The 25678-nt window shown below is 40.3% G+C and overlaps 1 protein-coding gene across 1 annotated transcript; it reads left to right on the plus strand.

Annotated features, from left to right (window-relative positions):
- The first annotated feature begins 2705 nt into the window (after positions 1 to 2705).
- On the plus strand, positions 2706 to 22328 carry IFT57 (intraflagellar transport 57). The gene is made up of 12 exons (XM_063457467.1): positions 2706 to 2963; positions 8787 to 9032; positions 9886 to 10048; positions 10126 to 10244; positions 11510 to 11600; positions 11683 to 11754; positions 11999 to 12121; positions 12208 to 12279; positions 14161 to 14292; positions 15759 to 15821; positions 20113 to 20179; positions 22085 to 22328. The coding sequence occupies exons 2-12, from the start codon at positions 8878 to 8880 to the stop codon at positions 22261 to 22263; spliced, it is 1236 nt and encodes a 411-aa protein (XP_063313537.1). The 5' UTR covers positions 2706 to 2963; positions 8787 to 8877; the 3' UTR covers positions 22264 to 22328.
- Positions 22329 to 25678: the final 3350 nt, after the last annotated feature.

Below are 25678 nucleotides of genomic sequence, written 5' to 3' on the forward strand. Positions count from 1 at the left end.
AAGATTATTCCTATTTTGACCCTCAACACAGAGTCTCGTCTCGTGCTTGGAGGGGATATTTATTACGCTGATTTGTATTCTCTGGGAACGTGTTTTGTTACAGCTGACTTCGTCTTGAGGGAAAGGACACCTTCTTGGCGGCGTAAACCCCTACTGCTCCGGGGTGCCGCTACATAACCCTTTAGTGAAATACCATAAATGTACATAAATGGGTTTATGCATGAGAATATACTGCAGAAGATAATACTTGAAATGAAGTATTACTAAGATTTTTGCACAACCAAATAGCTATCAGGTTATGATTTTACTTTACTAAAAATTCTCTGTCGTTTTTAAGCAACACTCGAAGCACCATAACTCTTACAGTTATGGTGCAGGAAGTAAAAACACATACACAAATGCACATAAACAATATATATATGCAACATAGACTTATCAGCCTAAAAAAAGATAAATGTTCCACCTCCAGCATCCAGAAATTCAGCCTGTAGATCCAAACGTCGCGACTTCCAAGGACAGTGTCTGTGAGAGGTTCACCAGGACTGGGAGCATGCCAGCAGCAGATATTCTGACAATTGGAGATACTTAAAGGAACACTATAGTCACCTAAATTACTTCAGCTAAATAAAGCAGTTTTAGTGTATAGATCATTCCCTTGCAAGTTCACTGCTCAATTCACTGTCATTTAGGAGTTAAATCACTTTGTTTCTGTTTATGCAGCCCTAGCCACACCTCCCCTGGCTCTGATTGACAGAGCCTGCATGAAAAGAAAACTGGTTTCACTTTCAAACAGATGTAATTTACCTTAAATAATTGTTTAACCCCTTAAGGACAGAGCTTCGGAAGCTTGTCTTTCACTTATCCCCTTAAGGACCAAACTTCTGGAATAAAAGGGAATCATGACATGTCACACATGTCATGTGTCCATAAGGGGTTAAAGGGACACTATAGTCACCTGAACAACTTTGGCTTAATGAAGCAGTTTTGGTGTATAGAACATGCCCCTGCAGCCTCACTGCTCAATCCTCTGCCATTTAGGAGTTAAATCCCTTTGTTTATGAACCCTAGTCACACCTCCCTGCATGTGACTTGCACAGCCTTCCATAAACACTTCCTGTAAAGAGAGCCCTATTTAGGCTTTCTTTATTGCAAGTTCTGTTTAATTAAGATTTTCTTATCCCCTGCTATGTTAATAGCTTGCTAGACCCTGCAAGAGCCTCCTGTATGTGATTAAAGTTCAATTTAGAGATTGAGATACAATTATTTAAGGTAAATTACATCTGTTTGAAAGTGAAACCAGTTTTTTTTTTTATGCAGGCTCTGTCAATCATAGCCAGGGGAGGTGTGGCTAGGGCTGCATAAACAGAAACAAAGTGATTTAACTCCTAAATGACAGTGAATTGAGCAGTGAAATTGCAGGGGAATGATCTATACACTAAAACTGCTTTGTTTAGCTAAAGTAATTTAGGTGACTATAGTGTTCCTTTAAGGCTATCTGGTCAGGAAGCCGGCATATCTGGCCCTGGGAATCGCGGAGTTGAGCTATATTGGTCACAGACGATTTTTTATTGATCATTCTCGATAACAATTTTCCTACCTTATTACTCTTGGCCTAAACAAATGTTTTGACTCCTTAAGTGCTCCAACGTAGGATGCTCTGAGAAGTGTACGTAGTTCTCTTCTGGTCTTCGTCAACTCCCTATGGAGAGTGTCATCTTTTGTATGTTTCTGAGTTTGAGGCAGGTCTCATATTTTACTGGTGAGGTCACATATGGCTCGCTCCCTAGCTCTCTTAAAGACCATGCTTTGGGAGATAAAGGTTCCACGAATAACACTTTTCTGTGCTTCCCATGTGTTAAGGTGGGATGGGTGTGCCCTCTCTTCAAAATATTGCATGCTTATTGGATTTCTTGTATTACCTAAGGATTAGACAGCAGCGCCTCGCCTCATGTAGTAGCTGTGGCTTTGGGCCTGTGCAACTGATACACTATCTGTAGAGTGTATAGTGCAATTGTGAGGAACTGAACACAAAATAAAAAACCCTTTTTTTTTTTCAGTGAATCATTTTTTTCATTAAATATCTTAAGTAAAAATAGCTGAATTAAAACTACTCTACAATTCAACTAACAATAGCTGTTTTTGTTAACTACAATTAGAATTTGGTCAATATATTTGAGATCAGAGAATGAGAAACACTACTAGTTATACATTGACAGGAATGTGGTGAATAGTAAGGAATGTGGTATTCTGTAAGGTCTAGTGAGTATGAAAAGTGGGGGGGGGGCAATCGCCATGGAAACAGCAGGCACATTGCATTGCTGACTCCGCTCCTTTCCCATGTTTGCACCACTTTTCACTACAAGTTTGTGGACATTTTAAAATTCTCCTTCACGTAAACGAATGTATCTTTCATTATTTATGATCCTGCTCCTTCCATTAATTTGAGCTCAGAATCGATGTTTAGCTGACATTCCACAATGTGAAGCAATAGTCTCGATATCAATTAAGCAATTTATTAACTCTCACGTCAAACGTGGCAAGACACCGCTCCGAGCCGTCCTGTTATTTCACTAACAGCAATTACAGCTTATGCCCATCATGGGTACGCTACAACGACTGCCCAAATGTAAGATGGCGGAACTGTCTGATTGCGTCATTACCGTGCGCCATGATATTCGATGTCGCTATCCAGGCGCTTATTATTATATTATTCACTTCGTTTAATATGTAGCATGGTTTGTACACTGTGTGCCTTGCAGTTCTTCTCAGTGTTCTAATTTAATGTTTAATTAATGTCATTTTACTTTTAGCCAGTCCTGTCCTGACTGTCTTGGTAACTCCCCTCCTAGCAACAGAGCATTGCTGTGTGTTTGTGTATCCAGGGCACACCGGGTACTGGCTGATTGTCATGGCTGTCTCCACTTAATGCTGCAAACATATTGCTGTTTTCATTGTATTTGGAGGTAAGTGAATGTTTGAAGCACTGGATGCGGCCCTCTGATACTGCAGGGGTTAAAGCCCATGTTATCACTGGGTAATGTTTCCCACCCCTCAGAAATAATGTAGGCAATCTAAAATAATAAACATGCTTATTATAGAAATAAACACAGCAAGCCCATTACTGCACTGGAAACTAAAAGTTGAAAAGTAATATGTTTAATGAGGGAAACCATTATCATTATTATAGTGAAAAATACATTTTGTGTTTTTGTTTATTATAATATTATATAAAATTAGCCAATAGTATAAATGAACAAACCCTAGTAGTATAGACAGAAGATTCAGAGGTCCTTGGCTATATGTGGACAGTTTTAAATGGGACAGGTAAAAAGTGAAGTACAGGTGTGAAGTAGTGAGTTACAGGATAATCATAACTCCAAACTGTTGCTATTTAGGAGTGACAGTCCCAGAGGCGTAACTAGAAACCACGGGGCCCTGGTGCAAAAATTTAAATTGAAATAGCCAAATTAGATGCATAGCTGAATTCGCGATTTCAGTTCTCAAGACATCTTAACCCCATAAGGACGGCGGGCGTGTTATGTCTTCCTTGGGGACCCGGCTCTAAGCGCCGGGCGGCATAGTACGTCCCCGCCGTCCTTTCAACTTACCCTGTCGCCGGCGATCGCGTGTGGGGACTCACCTGGGAGCCCCCCTCCTTCAGTTTCTGCCCCCCTGGGGCATGCGATCGTGAGGTCCTTGCGACGACCTCACGATCACATGGACGGCATAGCCGTCCACAGCTATGCCAGCAGGGGGAGTGCCTGTAGGTACTCCCCCTGCTGCCTGTAAAAAAAATCAAAATGGTTTAAAACAGTTTAAAATTAAATTTATATATATATACTCCACATACATACATACATACATAAGTTTCCTTGCACTCACGCTACCTTGAATAATGCCGGGTGCATAAGTCAGCAGGCTGTTTTCATACAGAATATCCAAAATGATGGCTGTACTCCTCGGGCTTCATTAAAATCCAAAAAATATATTCGATATACATTAAAAATACGATCAACGTTTCAGCCCCACTGGAGGGCTTTCCTCAGGATCAAAAAAATACATACATGTGTAACACACAGACTAAACAAACTTATATACTATAAAGGATGGTGAATAATTAATTGACTTACCCAAGCTGGTTACGCGGCAATGTTGTCAAGTTGCCATATAGATGCGTATGGTGTCATGCCGCAATATGCCGTCTATTGGCTGATAGTGCACATGCGCACAGGGATCGGGAATTTGAACCAGCTGGGGTAAGTCAATTAATTACTTTGGATATTCTATCTATCTATCTAGATAGATAGATATATCTCAAAATACACATAGAATTATATTGATTAAATATATAATCTAAAATAAATATATATGTTAATACATTAAAAAATAAGTTAAAAACAATATATGTGTAATTTCGTTCTAACTGTATTTTAAAATGAATATTTATTCATATCAAAATACACGTAGAACAAAATAATATATATATCTATATACATATATACGTATTGTGAGCGTAAAAGTGGCATTGTGGTTGATGGAAGATACATCAGGCCTGATTTGCTAAACTGCAACCTGAGAATTTTCAGTTAAATGCCCCAGGGAAGATGTTAGTGTTTGCAATCTACATTGCTGAGGTTCTGCAAAACATGGTATGGGTCCCTGGGGCGGAGTATTTGGAGAGTAGGGTGGGCCAATGCCCCAACAGCATTAGTTGCTGTGTAACAAACCACAATTTAGATCTGACTTAACCCCTTAAGGACACATGACGTGTGTGACATGTCATGATTCCCTTTTATTCCAGAGGTTTGGTCCTTAAGGGGTTAAGAGTTAACTAAATTGACACTCACCTGTAGCTAGTCAATTAGTAGACAGACCTTTAAATGAAGAGGGCAGCCTGCTGCAGAGTGAGGGAGAAAAAGATTGCTAGGAGAGTGAATGACAACTTTGTTCATTGCAAGGACATTTCTTTTGTTTGGAAAATTGGTAAGTGGGAAAGCCACCCAATTGCAGATAGAAATTTCCTGTCTAGTAAGAGCAAGGGATTTTGTTTGTTTTTGTTATTATTTAAAGCACCTGTTTTCTTATTGAATAAAGAAAGGAAAACTGAGCTGACTGTGTCCTGGACTTTATATACCCTAGAAGGCGGTGGTTACTGCAAGATCTGTGACAACCCTACCTGTAAAAGAGGTGGTTTGTTACAGTATGTATCAACAAATATATATATATATATATATATATATATATATATATATATATTTCTACATCTATATTTATGTAATAATTTTACATAATTAGGTCATTTTATTAATTACAATTTGCGGGACCTGCCTGACTACCCAGGCCGAAAGTATAGGGAATTTTATTTGCTAGCACTATATTTAACCCTGTAATTTTCCAAGACACCATAAAACCTGTACATGGGGGGTACTGTGTTACTCGGAAGACTTTGCTGAACACCAATATTAGTGTTTCAAAACACTAATATGTATTACAACGATGATATCATCAGTGAAAGTGAATTTTTTTGCATTTTTTACACACAAATGGCACTTACACAGAAGATATAATTGTTGTGATACGTTTTACTGTTTTGAAACAATAATATATGTGTTCAGCGAAGTCTCCTGAGTATAACAGTACCCCTCATATAGAGGTTTATGGTGTTTTTAAAAGTTAGAGTCAAATATAAGGCTTGCGTTTCAGTTTTTTCACATTGAAATTCCCCAGATTGGTTACGTTGCCTTTGAGTCCGTATGGTAGCCCAGGAATGAAAATTACCCCCATGATGGCATACCATTTGCAATAGTAGACATCCCAAGGTATTGCAACTGGGGTATGTGCAGTCTTTTTTAGTAGCCACTTAGTCACAAACACTGGCCATAATTGGCGTTCAAATTGTTTTTTTTGCATTTTTCACACACAAACAAATATTAACACTAACGTTGGCCAGTGTTTGTGACCAAGTGGCTACTAAAAAAGACTGGACATGGGGGGGCGGAGCCTAGCAGCCAAGCTGAGCGGTTGTGCCAAGCTACAGCTCCTGCTCAAATCGAGGGGTAAAACCCCAAAAAGCTGGCACAAAGGCACACTGGAGTGGAGCTAGTAAGACGGGGACACCCGGGCGATTCCTCCGACACCAAACCCAAGCGTGTGACCCACTGGGACCCCGCTCTACAAACCTGAGGCCCACCGGAGATCGAGCTGTGGAAAGACGGCCGCTCTCCTCGCTGACTGACCTGGGTATGGGACCCTCGGGGCTCCTACCCTCCCCCCTCTGGACCGATGGGGGTAATCTCGGTCCACAGCGAGCAGCGAGAGAGGCAGACACAGACCGGATCCGCAGCCTGAGACACAGCAACAACGGGGCAGCCAAGCACATGGCGCGCCCAAGATGGCGATGACAAACACACCAGGCGAGCGACATTACAAACCTGAGCTGGAGGACTATAGCGAAGTACAGCAACGCATAACAGCAAACTTTGCCCGATTCTGGTCCCAGCTCAAGGACAAGATGCAAACACTCCAGACAAAACCGCAAACCCTACTGTCTACGGGCGAGCAGAGCCACGAGCGCAGGGAGCAGAGAGGGGCAACCTGGAAACCCACGGGAGTTAAACGGAGGCGGGTAGGTGAGATGCTACACACGCCACCCATCACCAGGCACCCCAAGAACCACTCAGTCTTACGGAGGACCCATACAAACCGGCACCCCAAGCAGAATCCCCGGGGTCCCCACCCACGTACGGGTATCAGACGCACAAACACACGCCACCGAGCTCGCGGTCTGGGGGCCCGGAAAAGACCAACCTCGGTACCGCACTTACATAAGAGAGGAAGACCGACACAACACAGGGCAATCTACCCCAGAGTCCACCCCAGAAAGGCAAAGGACTGGATCATCCAAAAGACCGCAACCCACGGAATGATAGTGCACACCCAAGCAGAATCCAGAGACTGGTATGAGGCGCAGGACTGGCGAGACGCCACAGATCTGGACTTTTCTGCCCATATACCACTCAGGCCATACACAGGGCATAGAGACCTTATGGAACACTGGGTCGCGGACCTTCCAATCAGGGGCATAGGCTGAAGGAACCTATGACCTCTCATGAGCCTGTCCCCAGCCGTACCTATCTCTTTGAACTGCCTGATTTTTCTTCTCCTTGGTTTGCTTCTCTAAATGTTTTGCATGCTACACATCCAATGACCAGCTAGGTCCACATAGGACTACATTCAAACACGGAATACAGCACAACATGCCCACCTACACGCTAGAAACCACCCTCACTGCTCCTGCTATAACTACACACTATTATTGATTACCTATACTGATTCAGCAAACAACACAGTAGTTCTGGCACCCTAAGTATCACTTACAGATGTTAGATATAGCAATACGCCTCTACCGGCTGCACAGCGGATAAACATTGAAGCATCAGTCCAGCAATACATACTCACTCAACAGCACAGTCAGAGGACAAGCCTCACAATAGCGATAGTACGCACACTGACTCTCATTACACTATTGTAACTCAACTCTTACCATAAATATGAAAAAAGTGCACAGTTACTCATGCCATGCATATGTCAATCTTTGTCTCCTAATACTCTGGCAACAGCTGTTGTGGCATTGCTAGCATAAATGTTATATGTAATAACGATGCACGAAAAAAAAAAGAATAAAAAAAAAAAAAAAAAAGACTGGACATACCCCGTTTGCAATACCTTGGGTTGTCTACTTTTGCAAATGGTATGCCATCATGGGGGTAATTCTCATTCCTGGGCTACCATACGGTCTCAAAGGCAACATAACCAACTTGCGAATTTCAATGTGAAAAAACTGAAAAATGTAACATGCTATATTTGACCCTGTAACTTCCCAAAACACCATAAAACCTGTACACAGGGGGCACTGTTTTACACGTGAGACATCGCTGAATACAAATATGTGTACTTTATTGCAGTAAAAGCAAACAGTACTATGACATTCACAGTTAAAATGTCACGTAGAACTAAATAATTTTTTTTTTTTTTTACTTGTTTTCTCCCATTTTGTAAAATTTTATTCACATTAAATTATGTTTCATACCTAAATATCTGATGATAAATGAAAGCCGTGTTTCCCCTGAATAAAATGATATATCATAAGTGTGGGTGCACTTAATTTGAAAGAGGTGAATTACGCCTGAACAGACATATAGCGCAAATTCAAGTTTTTGTTTACGTTTTGTCACAACGTGTACATTTGGCTCAGTCCTTAAGGGGTTAAGAAAGTTCAGTAAGTGAATGAAATATGTAGACGATTAGGGCACTACAATCCCTTGCTTGATTTTTGTATATGGGACTCTCTCATTTATTTTCAGCAAAGTTTTGTCTTTTTATTTTTGTCTCTTTTTTTTCTCTACGTAGAGGGTATCTACTTGTGGGGCTGCTTATCAGAAAGTTTGTGGTCCAGAGAATTGTTTGGACTGGTTTGAGGGCTTATGACGGATATCTAGGTTCTTTTGAACTACAGTTTTGGATCTGCATTGATAGTTTGTGGTTTTCTTACTGTGGTGATTATTTCCTGTGCATATCATCTACTATATTTGAGACCTTTTCAATTACATCAGATTTCAGTTTCTTGCCTTATATGACTGGTTTTATATAAATTCCAAGTGTAACCAGGAGGGTGATATTTTATATATTTTGGTTTTATGTAATTACAAATTTTATAGTGCTACTCTACATATATTTTGATAATTGTATAAAAATATATATATATATATGTTTATTTCTTTTTGCAGTTTTTTTTCATTTTCAAGTCCCACATGTAAAAGGTAATATTAGACGTGTGTCATCTTAAAAGAAGATCGCTGTGTGTAAATACCATTGAGAATGGCAGAAGATAGTAGGAGAGTGGATGAGGATGATCATGGTCCAGGAGCTGTCTTTCAGACATTTGTGCTTATGGAAGATTTATTTGACAAACTGAAATTGCTTAACTATGAAGAGGAGGTTTTGATGAAACTCAACATTAAGCCAGTCTCCAGGTAAGGGGAAAAATGCTAATGACTCATATGGCCGACCAAACTATTGTATGTGATGAGCCAAGTTACCACACCAACAACATATATTTGAAACAAAATTGTTAAGCTTCACTGACCATCATCCTTAGACGGGGATTATACCGTCCACACCTTCAACAGCAGAGCTCTATATAGCTCTGGTGTAACATACTCCTCCTCACATTGCGGTATTTGCGCCCAGCGGCCGTGCTTCTGTACTAATGACACTTGCAACATGTTAATGGACGCCGGCTGCTGCGGATCCACGCCAAATTATACCCCCACGTACACCCACATTAATGACAACGTCAGCGTGCGAGTGACGTCACGCGGGAGATGCACGTGCGCACGTTTTAGGGTCAAGGGCCTTTCTCGCCCAATCAGAAATGTAAAGCAGTTATTTAAGCTCAAAATTACTTTTTCTCATTGCACTGTCGTGGTTTCCTTAGTGGTTGTCCGAGAGTGTGTTCCTGAGCGTTTATTTTCTGGTTTTTGACTTTTTGAAAAAAACTAGATCTGTCTTAAAATGAAGTGTAAGTACACAGCCAGGGTATGTGTGGCTAGGGCTACATAAACAAAGTGATTTAACTCCTAAATGGAAGATAGGTTTGTCTGCAAGGGCATGAGCTATACATGAAAACAACTTCACTAAGCTTAAGTTGATTTGGTGCTTAGTGTCCCTTTAAGTTAACCCATTCCATGCTACCAGGCATTTGTCAGTCCGTAATGTCTGTGGCAATTTATTTCATTCAGTAAGAAATGTGTTTTTGTATAACAAAAGATTAAATCCTACAATGTTTAAAATATCTGTTTTGACTTTCTTTTTGTTTGTGTTTAGGCACTATTTTGCTTTACCAACAAATTCAGGGGAGCAGTTCTACATGTTCTGCACTATCGCAGCTTGGCTAATAAACAAAGCTGGACGACGCATCGAACAACCACAGGAATATGATGACCCCAACTCCACAATATCTAAAATTCTTTCAGAATCCCGATCATTTGTATGTATTTAGTGGGAGGAAATGTCTCATTACTTGTATAATGATTTTGCTTAACTCTGTAACCTTTTCTCTTTCAGGGTATCAATGCAGATTTCCCACCTTCCAAGTTAAAAGCAGGCTATGGAGGAGAAGTATGCTACATTCTTGATTCCTTAGCGGAAGAGGTGTTAAAAAATACTGGATTTACTTGGAAGAGGTGATTTTTATTATTCTATATATATATATATTTTGAATTCATTCCGCTGTCATCTTTTGTCCAATCCCAGCAGCTGCCACTGTTAACATCTGTGGGATTCAGACATTGATCTATGGAGGAGCCTGCAATGTTGCGGGATGCTCTATAGACCTCAGTGATTTACACTCGTGGTTCCTGACAAATGAAGTCAGGAGCTGTGAGGAGGATGCACAGAGCAAAGATGCCAGCGGCTTCATAAGACCGCTTCAGGTAAGTACAGTTGCTTTCCCCCTGCACCTCGTGGCTGAAGAGATGTCACTTTTGAGGGTGTTTGTCTATTTTGTGGTAGATTCACTATAAAAAGGAACTCAAACTCTTCTATAATTAACACATTTAACATGAGATCTTTGTTCAATGGTCAGGGCAAATATTGCAAATGAGCAGGCGAAATTGAAACATTGTTTAATTTCTCCTTTTCTCTGTATGCTCTCTCTGTTGTGTATTTTTTATTTTTTTTAATAGGGAAAGGGATAGTAGTAATTGATAGGGAGCTTACATGGAGAAGCCCAGTTGCAGAATAAAAAGGTGTAGATTTCTACCTTTAATTTAATTTAATTCTTCAAGTCTCACAACTCACTAATAATTGTTAAATACAGGGACGTAAACCTAACATTAACCTGGGAAGTGACAATTCCCTAGCCCTCTGCTGCGCTCGGACCACTGGTGAGAGGATAGCAGGGTGGCGGATTTCCACTCCACTCACCGCCCAAGCACTCTCCAACGCGGGAGACGGAGAGCGCCCCACTGAGGGACTAGAACCTCGCAGCAAGTCTCTCCTCGGAACCAGGGTGGCTTCTCTCACAGGGCCACCGTTGCCAGTCGTTTGGTGGGTATATGATCGTTTTTTTACGTGAAAACTGGGAAGAATTGCAGGAGCTCTTCTGTTGTGCAACCTGCCAGCATGGCGGTCTGGCCCCGCCCCGGTTCTGCAACTATTGTTGGGATTTAAATATATATAAGCTACTGACTCTTTTCACTAAACTGTTTACTATATATTTTTAATGCTCTAAATAAAATATATATATATATATATATATATATATATATATATAATGTCTCAAAACATTATGCAAGTAGACCATATATTAAATGACTGCAGAGTGCAAATTCTAGTCTCATTATGGTCTCTTGTCTGCTTTCGCTATAGCCAACTTTTAAAATTAATTTGTGATGGGGCTTTTTGTATTTTATTTTGTTTGGTGTTTTTTTTTGTGTGTTTGTATCAGGCCCACATACCCATCAGAAGAACAAGGTGAAGAGACTATATTGGAGGATGATGCCGAGTTAACTCTGGACAAAATTGAAGATCAAATTGCAGTAGGTCATCTTTTTTTTTTTTTTTTTTTTTCTTCAGTGATTGTTTTTGTACATTTTAATAAAGTTTATTGTCTGTCTATAGGAAGATGATTCGGATAATGAAGAAGACCACTTTATAGATTTAAACATTCTCAAAGCACAGACCCAAAAACTGGTAAGTGATATCTGGGGGGGGAAGCACTTTGAATGTACAGGCAGAGAGGTTATTTATGAAACCAGCTAGCTCTGTTTTTTTCCATCTGTACTGAAATAATGGAAATTACATTACAATAAAGTCTGTTATCTGGGAGCTGTAAACATCTTTTATTTGCAACAGTGTCAGTGTCTTTCATACTTTAGCTTTTTCAATGTGTACTTACATGAAATTGTAAATTAAGCATTATTTTTTTTTCTTCTAGGACTCTGGGGATTCTTCAAAACCAGATGATATTTTGGAGTCTGTGACAGATGCAGCAGAATGGAATCTGGAAGTGGAGCGTGTTCTTCCTCAGCTCAAAGTAGTAATAAGAACTGACAACAAAGTAGGTTACTTCCCCTTATGCATCCATGTCTTTTTTAATCCTTTTAGCAAAACAATTTGGAAATAGTTCTGTTTTCTTGTTTGTAGGACTGGAGAGTTCATGTTGATCAAATGCACCAGCATAAGGATGGAATTGAAACGTCATTAAAAGAAACAAGGGTATTTGCTTTTTTTCTTAGATATTGGTTAGTAGTCTTTTAATTGAGAAGTGCAGAAAGCCCAGGTAACAGGAGAGCATGCACACAGGCACATAGAAATCTTTACTCCCTTATAAACTAATAAACTCTACCATTCACACAAATACAGTCCAAAATACATTCACTGCTTACACTCCCTTATAATATATGCTTCCTCTTCAGCACCTGTAGTGCAGTCGTGCTTTTAATGGAGGCTGCTTCTCACAATCAGTCAGCTTCATCAGTAAAATGTGACTGAAGTAAGGTGAATCTTTAGCAATAAGTATGGCTGGAGCATACAGTGCATGCAAACACTGCTCCTCAGCTGACCAACTTTTTTAATCACAGTAAATAAGGGCAATACTCTGGCCTGATATGGACCATGTAACCAGCAATCCAAGACATAGTGTATCATTCGGACATACCCTCAGTATTTTGGTATAGGAGGCCCCGGGACAGCATTAAAGTATTTAAGGAGGCTAGAAATTACCCCCAGACTGCTATCTAGAGGTCACTGATTTAGGAGATAATCTTGCATGGCATCCTTCTTGCATAGTTGTCCTGCCTTTTTCATAGAGAAAGGCAGTAACCGCTCTGCAAAAGGTACAATAACTCAATAATAGGGATGTGAACGGAGAAGACAAGTGAGGAGGACATGTTATTTAGGGAGTTCATTTTAAGGAGTTTGACTCTCTAAAGTCATGAGAAGAACATATTTTTTAACATGTTAACTTGTAAAAGATTGTAATAGTTAAATATTAAAGGGTCACTCCAAGCACAACAGCCAATACACCACACTGTAATGGTTATCGTGTTAGGTGTGCATTGGCGATATCCCACTCACACACCCTGTAAGGAGTCTTATAGGGGCAGCTTCTGGCAGAGACTGAGTGTGGAGTAGCACTTGTGGACCTAGGAGAGAAGTTAACCCATTATAGTTTAAATTGGATGTCACCAGGACATTCCTCACACCATAAGAACTGCAGTGCTCTGGAGTGCTTCTTTAATTTTTATGTGATCTATAAGCAGTGTCTTTAAAAATATGCAACAGGGATGTGTTCTAAATCGCTCTTTCCTATTCAAGGAGCACTATAGAGTTAGGAATTCAAATGTATTCCTAAAACGATAGTTTTCTGTTCAATGTTTAGGTCCCCGGGCCCCTCTAAGTGCGTGGAAAGGTGAGCTTTATTTACCAATCCAAAACATTGGGAGTCTATTGGCAAAACACTGTGCTGTGCTAATCTGCATCCCCTCATAGAAATGCAATGAATCAATGCATCTCTGTGGGGAGTGTTTAGCGTCTCCATGCAGACCGTGAAGGTGCTGAACACCACTGGACTAGGAAGCATCTCTAGTGGCCATCTGAGTGACTGCCACTAGAGGTGTTACTTGACATCATTGTAAATACTACCTTTTCTCTGAAAAGAATGCATGGATAGGCTATAGACGCCAGGACCACTACATTAAGCTGTAGTGGTTTTGGTGACACTAGTGTCAGTTTAAGCCTTGCTGTGTACATCTATGATTTTTTTTTTTCACCTCTCTTTAGATAGTCAGTTATAAAAAGGTAAATGGTGTTGAGAAAGCAGTATCTAAAGTGTAATCTTTTGCTTAAATTCCCCTTCAAAATAATAATTATGGGTTACACAAAGGGTTTTTGAAGTAGTTTATTATCTGTTTTGTTTATATTTATATGATAGTTATTTATTGTGTGGCTATATTAAACAACATTTCCAAAAATACACTGTTTTTGTACATATGCAAAATTTTTGTTGCCTATTTATAAATAATGAATGTTTAAAAAAAACCAAAAAAAAAAACAGTCCTTTAGAATGGATTTCACTTGTCTGAAATGTGATCTTAGGGCTATCTTGACAAGCTTCACAATGAGATCAGCAAAACTTTGGAGAAAGTGGGCAGTCGTGAGAAGTACATCAATAATCAGCTGGATCCCTTGGTCCAGGAATATCGGGTTGCTCAGGCCAAAATGAGTGAGGTAAAATCATCCCATTTAGCACATCTATTGTTGCATTTGCTGGTTTACTAATGCTGACATTCAAACTTAAATCCGTTTATTATATTCTACAATTTTTATGTGAACAATACCACGTATACACCAATTCTCGAGTACTCGCCTGGCAATGTTAAAACATAAATTTTTTTTAAATAAAAAGCTGTACCATAAAGGCTAAACACTATATACCTTCTGCTTGTCATACAGTAACAAATATAAAACACAAAAGTAAATCTCACGCGTGTCGTGCTTAGAGACTGCACTTAATCATGAAGGTCTTGAGAAAGGATTAGGTAGGTTAAGGACCAGAATAACGCACATCATGCTGTAATTTATGGATTATGATTTCATAAATTCTTCAGAAATCCTGTGAGTGTTCATACTTTTTTGGAATATATATGTAGAGATATAAGAGATGTCTTTCCATTGAGATCTATCTTTGGCAGCAGAGCAAACTTATTTTTAAGTTGCTGGAACAGTCCATTTATGTTATGTATTCTATGCTAAAATTATATTCCATGGCAGTGATTCTTTTAGTAAATATATAGCATTAGTGTCAACGAAGCATGTTTATAATTTTGTATTCATACTGTTTAGATTTGTTGTGTTATATATATTTTTTTTTCCATTAAAGGAACACTATAGTCACTTAAACAACTTTAGCTCAATGAAGCCGTTTTAGTGTATAGATCATGCTTCTCAGGTTTCACTGCTCCATTCACTGCCATTTAGGAGTTAAATCACTTTGTATCTCTTTCTCTGTAAATTTAAATTTAATCGCATACAGGAGGATCTTGCAGGGGATAAGAAAGTCTAAATTAAACAGAACTTGCAATAAAGGAAGGATAAACTTTAGATGACTCTTTACAGAAGTGTTTAGGAAGGCTGTGCAACTCACATGCAGGGAGGTGTTACTAAGGTTCATAAACAAAGTGATTTAACTCCTAAATGGCAGAGAATTGAGCAGTGAGATTGCAGGGACATTATCTACTAAAACTGCTTCATTAAGCTAAAGTTGTTTTGGTGACTATATTGTCCCTTTTAATTTTATTTTTTATTATTGTGCACATCAGGCATGAAAACAGAAATATTAAATGCAATTGTTATAAAATACAACAAGTGAATTAGACACATGTATAAAGATGTAAATTATTAGTCGGAGCTAAGAAAAACAAACTGGTAAACAAGTTACTTAGGCAACTAAGGAATGAATAACCCTAGAAGAGTAATCTCATTTACAGCATATCATTTTATGTAAAAACAATGGTTAACTCATACATACCTAAGGATGAGGCACATTATCATGTGTCATGTGTTGATTAATTAAGATGGTGAACTGCAAGAAAAAAAAAAAAGGGACCACATATGTAATCAGTGTCCAAATAGACCCCTGGTTTTAGTATATTGCTATGCTTGATTTAAACCCTTGTGCATTTTTCCACAATTAGGTAAAAGATCAATATCAACAAGTAACTGGAAGGGTAACAGAGAAGACTCGGATCCTATCAGAGGTAATTTATTTATTTAATTTTAATTTTTTTATTACATTTCTACCAGTGGCGGATGGTGAAGTTTTAAGATGGTGGGTCTCCAGACTCCTCCCCAGAATTTTACTCCTCACTCTACAGTACAGAAATACTCGTGCAATACAGAGAGCTAAACATAATACAGAGATGCTAATACAATAAAACAAGCTTGGCACGACATAACGATATCTATAAAATACATAGAGCGGAGTACAATACAGAGATAACCATACCTCAAACAGAGCTGAGAAAAAATAGAGAGAGAATGCACAGAGCTGGGCACAATACAAAGATACCTATACAATACACAGAGCTGGTTAGACTACAGAGATACCCATACAACAGGTAGAGCTGAGTAAAATACAGAGAAATAACACACAGAGCAGGGCACAATATGGAGATACTCTTAACTATACCACACAGCCAGGATCACTGTGATGGATTACACAGAGCTGCAAAATGGAGATACCCACGCAATACATGTCCGTGTATAATGCATATTCTCTCCTTCCTTCCTCCTTTCCCCAGCACACAATCTGTTTATGGTTAAAGCATCAATATACTGATAGACTCCAAACATGTCGGCTACTCCTGACTCCCTATTGGCTCTCCGCACACAGTGTACATCAACTTAAAACAGCAGGATACAGCTAGCATTATAGTTAATCTGCACTGGTAATATGGAGAAGTAGCAGATGACCTGGTTATCAGAAGCAACATTCATTATAGTTTAAAACAGCTTGAAATCAGATCATTCCTCCTAATCACAGCCCCAGTTTGACGCTTCACAACTTTTCAACTACCCCCAGCACCAGTGCACTTTAAAGAAGGTAGCGGGTATGTGCAGTAGGAGGTTTTAAAATGATTTGTGGCAGGAAGCACAGTGCTCTGTGTCAAAAATGCCCTCCTCCCCTTGTCACCCTCTGGGCTTTCCTGTTTTTTTTATATTATATATTTAAGTAAATTCCCTTGCTTTTAATCATCCTTCAGACATTCACTGGGACTATTGGGGGAAAGAAAAAGATATACCCTTTCATTTAACAGGGGCCTGGGGCTACCGCTACCATGCTTTCTCTGTTCTATTTCCAAGATGGCTAATTGCTTCTCTCTCCTGTGTGCACTGCAACCCCACCCCTGGTGCTGTCAGCAAATGATGGCCCCTGCATAGTGAAGCCAACAGCATGCCTTCACTCATGGACAGGTGGCTCTGCTACCCAAATAGTAAGTCAATGGAAAGTCCTCCTTAAAGAAGACTAAGCATGTGCAAAACCTGCTAAAACATGGCAGATTTAAAACCTGCCCAATTTTTTTGAAATGCCTAAATACTCCTAAGTAAGCTTCTCCAAACCGCTACCAATGATATAAATTTTAGCAACATGATGATCATCTACTTGTGCTTTGAAGCTGTGAAAGCAATTATCGTTCCTTTGATAAAATCTGATTAATATACCAGTTCTATCGGAGTTAATATTTTTCTACTTAACTTCTGGAAAGTGGAAGCCCAGCTAATTTGGCTGTTGACATTTGTCTAAATTGGTAATAAATACTAGAGTGTGTGTGGAACAAATGTCTTCGCATAACATAATTACATAAGTGTATTCCCGCATATAGAAAATTCACATTTGCATCTTGCACTGCTTTTGAAACCTCAGGTGCCATAATGCTTAAAATTGACCCCTGAATTAAAATAATCTGACATATATGCAGTGTAAAGCCGTGGCTCCTTAGTCTTACATTCTTCCTGTTCACTATTGTAACAGGAGAAAGCAGTAATCCTGCTGTGTAAGTTGAGGCTTGCATGGTGTATAAAGAGTCATATACTGTCATTTTAGGAAGCCTTCAGCCATACCACCACTGTAGACGTAAACCAGTAGAATGCTTGTTCTCTGCTTTTACAAGGCAAAGTATATATCAGGCACTCACGTTGGGTCATTTCTTCTGCAATAATTGCTTATGAAATAAATTCATGCTGGTCACCGAATGGAAAGGTCAGACATGAGTTACCAGTACGAAGAAATGTCACTTATTGGAGTGTTTGTAGAAATTCTAGCTTTGTTTAATTAGTTCTCATTTAAATGAGCATAACTATTACGGCTGGGATACATTAAAAATGTTTACCGTATATACTCGAGTATAAGCCGACCCGAATATAAGCCGAGGCCCCTAATTTTATCCAAAAAAACTGGGAAAACTTATTGACTCGAGTATAAGACTAGGGTGGGAAATGCAGCAGCTACTGGTAAATTTCTAAATAAAATTAGATCCTAAAAAAAATATATTAATTGAATATTTATTTACAGTGTGTGTATAATGAATGCAGTGTGTGCGTATGTGTGTGTGTATGAGTGCAGCGTGTGTGTATGAGTGCAGCGTGTGTGTATGAGTGCAGCGTGTGTGTATGAGTGCAGCGTGTGTGTATGAGTGCAGCGTGTGTGTATGAGTGCAGCGTGTGTGTATGAGTGCAGCGTGTGTGTATGAGTGCAGCGTGTGTGTATGAGTGCAGCGTGTGTGTATGAGTGCAGCGTGTGTGTATGAGTGCAGCGTGTGTGTATGAGTGCAGCGTGTGTGTATGAATGCAGTGTGTGTGTGTATGAATGCAGTGTGTGTGTGTATGAATGCAGTGTGTGTGTGCATGAATGCAGTGTGTGTGTGCATGAATGCAGTGTGTGTGTGTATGAATGCAGTGTGTGAATGCAGTGTGTGCAGGGCCGGTGCAAGGATATTTGCCGCCGTAGGCAAAAATTTTTTTGCCGCCCCCTCCCCCCCCCATATGTCCTGACTTCCCCTCCTCCTCCCTCAGTGGTCCTTACCTCCCCACCCCCGTGTTCCTTCACCCCCCCCCCCCTAGTGGTCCTGACTCACCCCTCCCCTAGTGGTCCTTACCCTCCCCTCCCCTAGTGGTCCTTACTTCCCCCTCCCCTCCCATAGTGGTCCTTATACCCCCCTCCCTCCCATAGTGGTCCTTATACCCCCCTCCCTCCCATAGTGGTCCTTATACCCCCCTCCCTCCCATAGTGGTCCTTATACCCCCCCTCCCTCCCATAGTGGTCCTTATACCCCCCCTCCCTCCAATAGTGGTCCTTATACCCCCCCTCCCTCCCATAGTGGTCCTTATCCCCCCCCCTCCCTCCCATAGTGGTCCTTATACCCCCCTCCCTCCCATAGTGGTCCTTATCCCACCCCCTCCCATAGTGGTCCTTATACCCCCCCTCCCTCCCATAGTGGTCCTTATACCCCCCCTCCCTCCAATAGTGGTCCTTATCCCCCCCCCCTCCCTCCCATAGTGGTCCTTATACCCCCCTCCCTCCCATAGTGGTCCTTATCCCACCCCCTCCCATAGTGGTCCTTATCCCACCCCCTCCCATAGTGGTCCTTATACCCCCCCTCCCTCCCATAGTGGTCCTTATACCCCCCCTCCCTCCAATAGTGGTCCTTATCCCCCCCCCTCCCTCCCATAGTGGTCCTTATACCCCCCTCCCTCCCATAGTGGTCCTTATACCCCCCTCCCTCCCATAGTGGTCCTTATCCCACCCCCTCCCATAGTGGTCCTTATCCCACCCCCTCCCATAGTGGTCCTTATACCCCCCCTCCCTCCCATAGTGGTCCTTATACCCCCCCTCCCTCCAATAGTGGTCCTTATCCCCCCCCCCTCCCTCCCATAGTGGTCCTTATACCCCCCCCTCCCTCCCATAGTGGTCCTTATCCCCCTTTTTTTTGTTATTAATTTTTTTTATTATTATTATTATTTTTTTTTTTTTTTTATATATTTATTTTTTTTTCGTCCCCCCTCCCTGCTTGATATATGGCAGGGAGGGGGGCTCCTTCCCTGGTGGTCCAGTGGCATTGGCAGTTCAGTGGGGGGGAGAGGGGGGCTGGCAGAGCTGTAACTTACCTGTTCTGCAGCTCCTGTCAGCTCTCTCCTCCTCCGCGCGGTCTGTGCAGCTCCTTCTATCAGCTCACACTGTAAGTCTCGCGAGAGCCGCGGCTCTCGCGAGACTTACACTGGGAGCTGACCGAGGTGCTGAACGGACGGCGCAGAGGAGGAGAGAGCTGACAGGAGCTGCAGAACAGGTAAGTTACAGCTCTGCCAGCCCCCCTCTCCCCTGGTCTGTATTATGGCAATGCAAATTGCCATAATACAGACAGTGACTCGAGTATAAGCCGAGTTGGGGTTTTTCAGCCCAAAAAATGGGCTGAAAAACTCGGCTTATACTCGAGTATATACGGTAATTCTTGTTGCACTTTTTGTATTTACAATTAAACAAATTCTCTTAAGATCACAGAAGAATTAGAAAAAATAAAACAGGAAATTGAAGAAAAGGGAAGTAGCATGACCGATGGAGGTAAGTGTTCGTGTATCACCAGGTAAACTAAAGCTGCTTTCTATTACTTCTAAAAACATATAGTCAACTTTAGTGTATTATATGTACATTAAGGTTGTTTTTCTTTTTTGTGCTTTTTGTTCTTGTATTTTGTAAAAATGAAAATAATTTTGTTTTTAATTTTTTAAATGTCAGTAAAATATATTGTTAAAAGATGATATTGATAACTTATTTTTTTTCCTGTCACATTTGGAATTATCACTTATTTGATAGACAGATGTGCTATAAAATGGTTCTCCATACTTCGTAAACTGCAATAGAAAAGGGGTTCACTGCAGTAACTAATCTCTAGATATATTAAAAAGTAGAATTGTTTGTAAGGGAAATGACAATGAAATAAAGTATAGTCTATATTACTGGTGACAAATGCACCCTCAGCACCTGTCATCACTGAGATAAATGGACATTTTTAACAAAATATTCAAGTTCAGATAATTGTGGGCAAATTGTGTTTCAGAGAGGAATTCCAAAGTAGTCTGTCTAACCACTTTTATTTATGGTTCTTTCCATGCTACATTGGGTTGATCAGATTTTATTTTTAGTAGCATTGCCACTGATACATATATATTTTGTTATTCACTAAGGTCCAAATGGTACCATACTGAAGGGGGCAAAACCATCCGCTGTACAGTGCCATTCGCACTACAAAATCCAAACATTGTTTACCTATTAAACAATGTCCGAATTTTACAGAGTAGGCTCGAAGTGAACCTAAGTTTGGCCTGAATGTCAGCTGGACTGAAAGCTTCTGGAATCCTGACATCCAGCCTGGATGCTTCAAAACTAGGCCTAGATTTTTTAAATAAAAATTATTGGCCTGGTGACAGCGAGGATTAACCAATATACTAAAAACCAAATGCCTCCAACTGAATAGTACAGATTTGGTTAGTTCGACTGAATTCCAACCAGAATAGGCTTTAGAAAATGAGACTTGCCATTCTTGTTGGATAGTGTCATAATTATTTAATCTAGGTCATGGCTCAAAGTTTACACTTGTTATTGGTCAGTCAAAATTCTGCATTGGCAGGTCTGTCAAGTCATTGCCTGTCATGGTCTGTGCTTTTAAAATCAGCATTTTATTAATACTTGTTGCATGGCTAATGTCTCCAGCCATCAAGCGTGACATTAAACAGCAAAGTAAAAAACTTGTAGATTAAAGGTATGCAGTGATTGTCAGTCACTAGCCCTAATCCAACTTAAGTACTGTGTGTTGTGTACTTCTAATGCTGCAACATGCTGAGCTTAAAGCGATACTCTAAACATCAAAACAACTTTAACTTAATGAAGCCATTTTGGTGTATAAATGATGCCACTGCAGTCTCACCGCTCAGTTCTCTGTCATTTAGGTGTTTAAACAATATATGCAACTGCAGCTACACCACCCCTGGCTGTGACTCACATAGCCTCTGTGGAAAAAAAATTCAGTTTTACAGCATAGTGTATTTGCTTTAGAAGTTCGTATTGTTTTCTTTCTTAATTGTACTTTAATTGCACACAAGATAATGCTGTAGGCTGTAGAAAGCCATTAAGAGAGTGGGGGATTTCCACTCTTCACTAGCCATTGGAAAGTGAAATGTTAGCCCTGGTGAGTTGAAGTAAACCCCTGTAAGTGTGCCATTGACCCTACAGGCTTCCAGTGCCAAGTAACTTTTAAGTTCTGACTAGTAACCTTGGACTTGAAATGTTAAGCCCTGATTTAAGTATATGTTCAGAAAGCTTTGCATGCATGCTAAATGATCTTTACAGATACTTTGGATGGGGGACTGATTTGTCCAAGGGCCCAGCTAGGGCATTAATCATTCTTGTTCAGATGCAGTGTTAAATAATGTTTTACTCAGATGCTTATTTTGGGGCTTTTCTTTTCAGCTCCACTGGTGAAAATTAAACAAGCATTAACAAAGCTAAAACAAGAATCTGTTGAAATGGATATTCGGATCGGTGTACTTGAACATACACTTCTTCAATCAAAACTTAAGGAAAAATCTAATATGACTCGTGATATGCATGCAACAAGCATTCCTGAATCGTCTGTTGGAGTCTTTTAGATAAAATCCTTTCTAAATTATTTGTGCTGTGTAATTTTCTACACTACATTAAATTAAATGTGTTTAACTATATATTTGTTAATAAAGCATTGATTTTGTAGTATTTTTAGTCTTGAGTGATCTAGTTAAGTATATAGTGATATATAAATATAGATGAGGTTTAGAGGGGCAGAGTTGGTTGCAAGGTACGTATCAATGTTGGCAGCATTGCAGTTCATTTAAGTATAACTCCTGCTACCATCATTTTTAAACTTATAAGGCTCGATTTACTAAGTGGCTCTGCTGAGTTCAGTTAACGCTCAGAAGTCAATTTAGAGACCTATTATATTTACTATCCCCACTCGCAGGCTAACTTTCAGTGGATATATTTCTCTCCTGTAATTGTTAAACCACAATGCTAAGGAAATAGCAGGAGTAAACCTGTCAGTTATAGCTGCAAACAACATTTATTGTCAACAATAAACCACAAAAACATTAAAAGACATTCTCGGCTTTCTAAACTAAGAGAGCTGATGGTATTTCTCTATGTAAATGAATACAAATAAAAATAACAGGTTGTGAGGTGGAGAGGAATATTTTAATAGGAGGTGCCTTGACTCCTGGACCTTTTTGTATTTGAGTATGGGTCCCTATAGCCATCCATGAAATATGGCACTACTTTCCCCCTTCTGCTAATGCTGAGGGTTGGGGCAAGGAATCTAATTTAAAAAAACTTTTTGTAATTTTGACTGATTATATTTATATATATATATATATATATATATATATTATACCATAAAAACAAAATGATTAATTTTGTTTGTTAAAAAAAAGACCAAATTCATATAAACAAACTTGTGAAAAAATCACGAGCTGACACATAAAATAAAAAAAAAATGTCTGAGTCTGCGGAGCAACACAAAGATGAAGGTACAAAAAAGGATGGCTTTCTTACAGGGAAGGGTTTTATTCAAAATACTCTATCGCAGAAGCTGTAATCTTACTTACCATAGTTTTCTTTTCCTGACTATTTTTTCCTGCTTAATGGAAACATAACTTATTGGTAGCTCCGCCCCCAACAGGAACAGAACCGGAAACAATCAACCAATTAGAACAAGACTGTAGGAATAAAAGGTCCCCCCCCCGTCCTTTTACCCCACAGTCCAGTTAAAAGCTCTTGAAATTAAAAGGAAGGGTTGCTGATGCTGCCATGAATAATAGAAAGAAAAATAAAATTACGGTAAGTATGATTACATTTTCTTTATTCCTGGCAGCATCACTTACAGGTAATACCCATGCTAAAACTTAGGTAGGGAGAAATTCATACACTACACTTTCTAATATGCTTCAACAAGAATGTATTTGTGAGCTACAACATAAGATAGGACACCTCTCCCAAAGGGTGTTGAAGATGAAGCCAAATTCAGCTTATAATGCTTCATGAAGTCATTGGAGAAAACCTGGTGGCTGCCTTAAAGATATCAGATATAACCTCTGTCCAATTTGCCCATGAGGTTGCTAATGTGAAGGGAGTCTTTATCTTCCCTGGAGGAGATATGTTGAGGGTATATGAGAAGATATGCTCTATCGTGTCCTCTTATTTTCCCTCAGTATAAAAATCTCTCCTTACACCCACTTCCCTCAACCTGCCAACCAACCCCCACATTAACCCCTCTATGCTGCACACCCCCTTTTTTCATCTCATGCCCTGCCCTTTTTTTTTTATTATTCTCTTCATTTTCCTCCCACTTCTGTCTCTATCTCTCCTGCTTCTTGCAGCTGGTGATGTCTCTCCCAGCCCATGGCCTGTCCTCTCCTCTACTCACACTAAGTCAACCAGGAACCACACAAACCTCATCCCAATACCATGCCGTCTATCCCCATCTACCAATATTCAGTGTGTACTCTGGAACGCCCACTCCATCTGCAGCAATATAAAATCAACAGCCATACACGACCTCTTCATCTCAAATTCTTTCACACTTCTTACACTCAGACCTGGCTGTTCCCTTCTGATACTGCTACTCCTGCTTCCTTATGTTATGGTGGGATACAATTCTCCCACACTCCTAGACCAAATAACTGTAAAGGAGGTGGTTTAGGCATCTTTCTCACCTCTCAATGAACCTTTCAACCTATCCTCCCTGCCCATGCCCTATCCTTTAAAGTTCACAATGTCCGTCTATTTAAAACCCACTCTTCCAAGAATTGCCATAATTTATCACCCCTGCTCCCCCGGCTATTCATTGAACACTTTTCTTCCTGTTTACCCCATTCATTTCCTCTCCTCTAGCATTCCTTTCCTCATTCTTGGGGACTTTAATAGCCCAATCAACAACCCTAACTGCCCTGATGCCTCTTGTCTGCTCTCTATAACCTCCTCCGTTGGACTCACACAGTGGTCTAATTCATCAACTCATAGAGCAGGAAACACTCTTGACCTCATCTCTGTACCTCATTGAATCTCTCCAATGTTACATTTCCTCCATCTGACCACCATCTGCTGTCCATTGACATCTGAATACCATGTACCCAAAGTTCACCACATCAGTCTTGCTGAAACCTCCATTGTCTTGACCTACAGCAATTCTTCACCAACCTCCAAATTCTCCTTTTACCCATCTCAAATCTCACCTGCCCTAACACTGCAAGTTCCCTCCACAACTCAACTCTCTCCTCTCCACTGGACATCATGGCACCTCCTACACTTAAACGCACTAAGCCCCTCCCCCCCCCCCCCAAATTACAACCCTGGCACACCAAGCTGACCCTCCAAAAATGTTCCAGAACTGCTGGAGAAAGTCTCACTCTGTGTCTGACTTACTCCACTATGAATTGATACTGCACTCCTACAGTCTGGCTTTTTCCTCTTCAAAAGAAAACTATTTCAATACACTCATAACCACACTCTCCCGCGAGCCTAATTACTGTTTCATGCTTTTAACTCTCTTCTGCGCCCTGTCGTGCCTCCTCCTCCTACCAACTTGACCAACACAAACTTTGCAACTTAATTCACTGAGAAGATTTCTACAATCAGGAAATTGATCTATCATCTCTCTCCATCCACTACCAACCTTTCCCCTAACCACACTCCCTCAGTTGTCCTATGCTCATTTGCACCCGCTACAGCAGAAGAGTTTTCTGCTCTGCTCCGTTCCTCCCACCCCATTGTCAGGATACTAGTATGATCCAACACGTAAGAATTATGTCACACCAGGGACTAAAGGTAACGTCTTACCGGGCCTTAGAGTGGCCGGACTTAACGTACCAGAGAATAGTCAGCATACTTGCCAAGGTCGGGGATACAGAAGGAGACACAACGATGAGGGAATGCCTAAAGTCAGGGATACCAGAATACAGGGAAGTCAAACAAATCCAAAGTCAAAACCCAGAAATAAACGCTCAGGAACACACTCTCGGACAACCACTAAGGGAA

This window comes from Pelobates fuscus, chromosome 1, assembly GCF_036172605.1.
Source record: "Pelobates fuscus isolate aPelFus1 chromosome 1, aPelFus1.pri, whole genome shotgun sequence".
Taxonomy (NCBI): domain Eukaryota; kingdom Metazoa; phylum Chordata; class Amphibia; order Anura; family Pelobatidae; genus Pelobates; species Pelobates fuscus.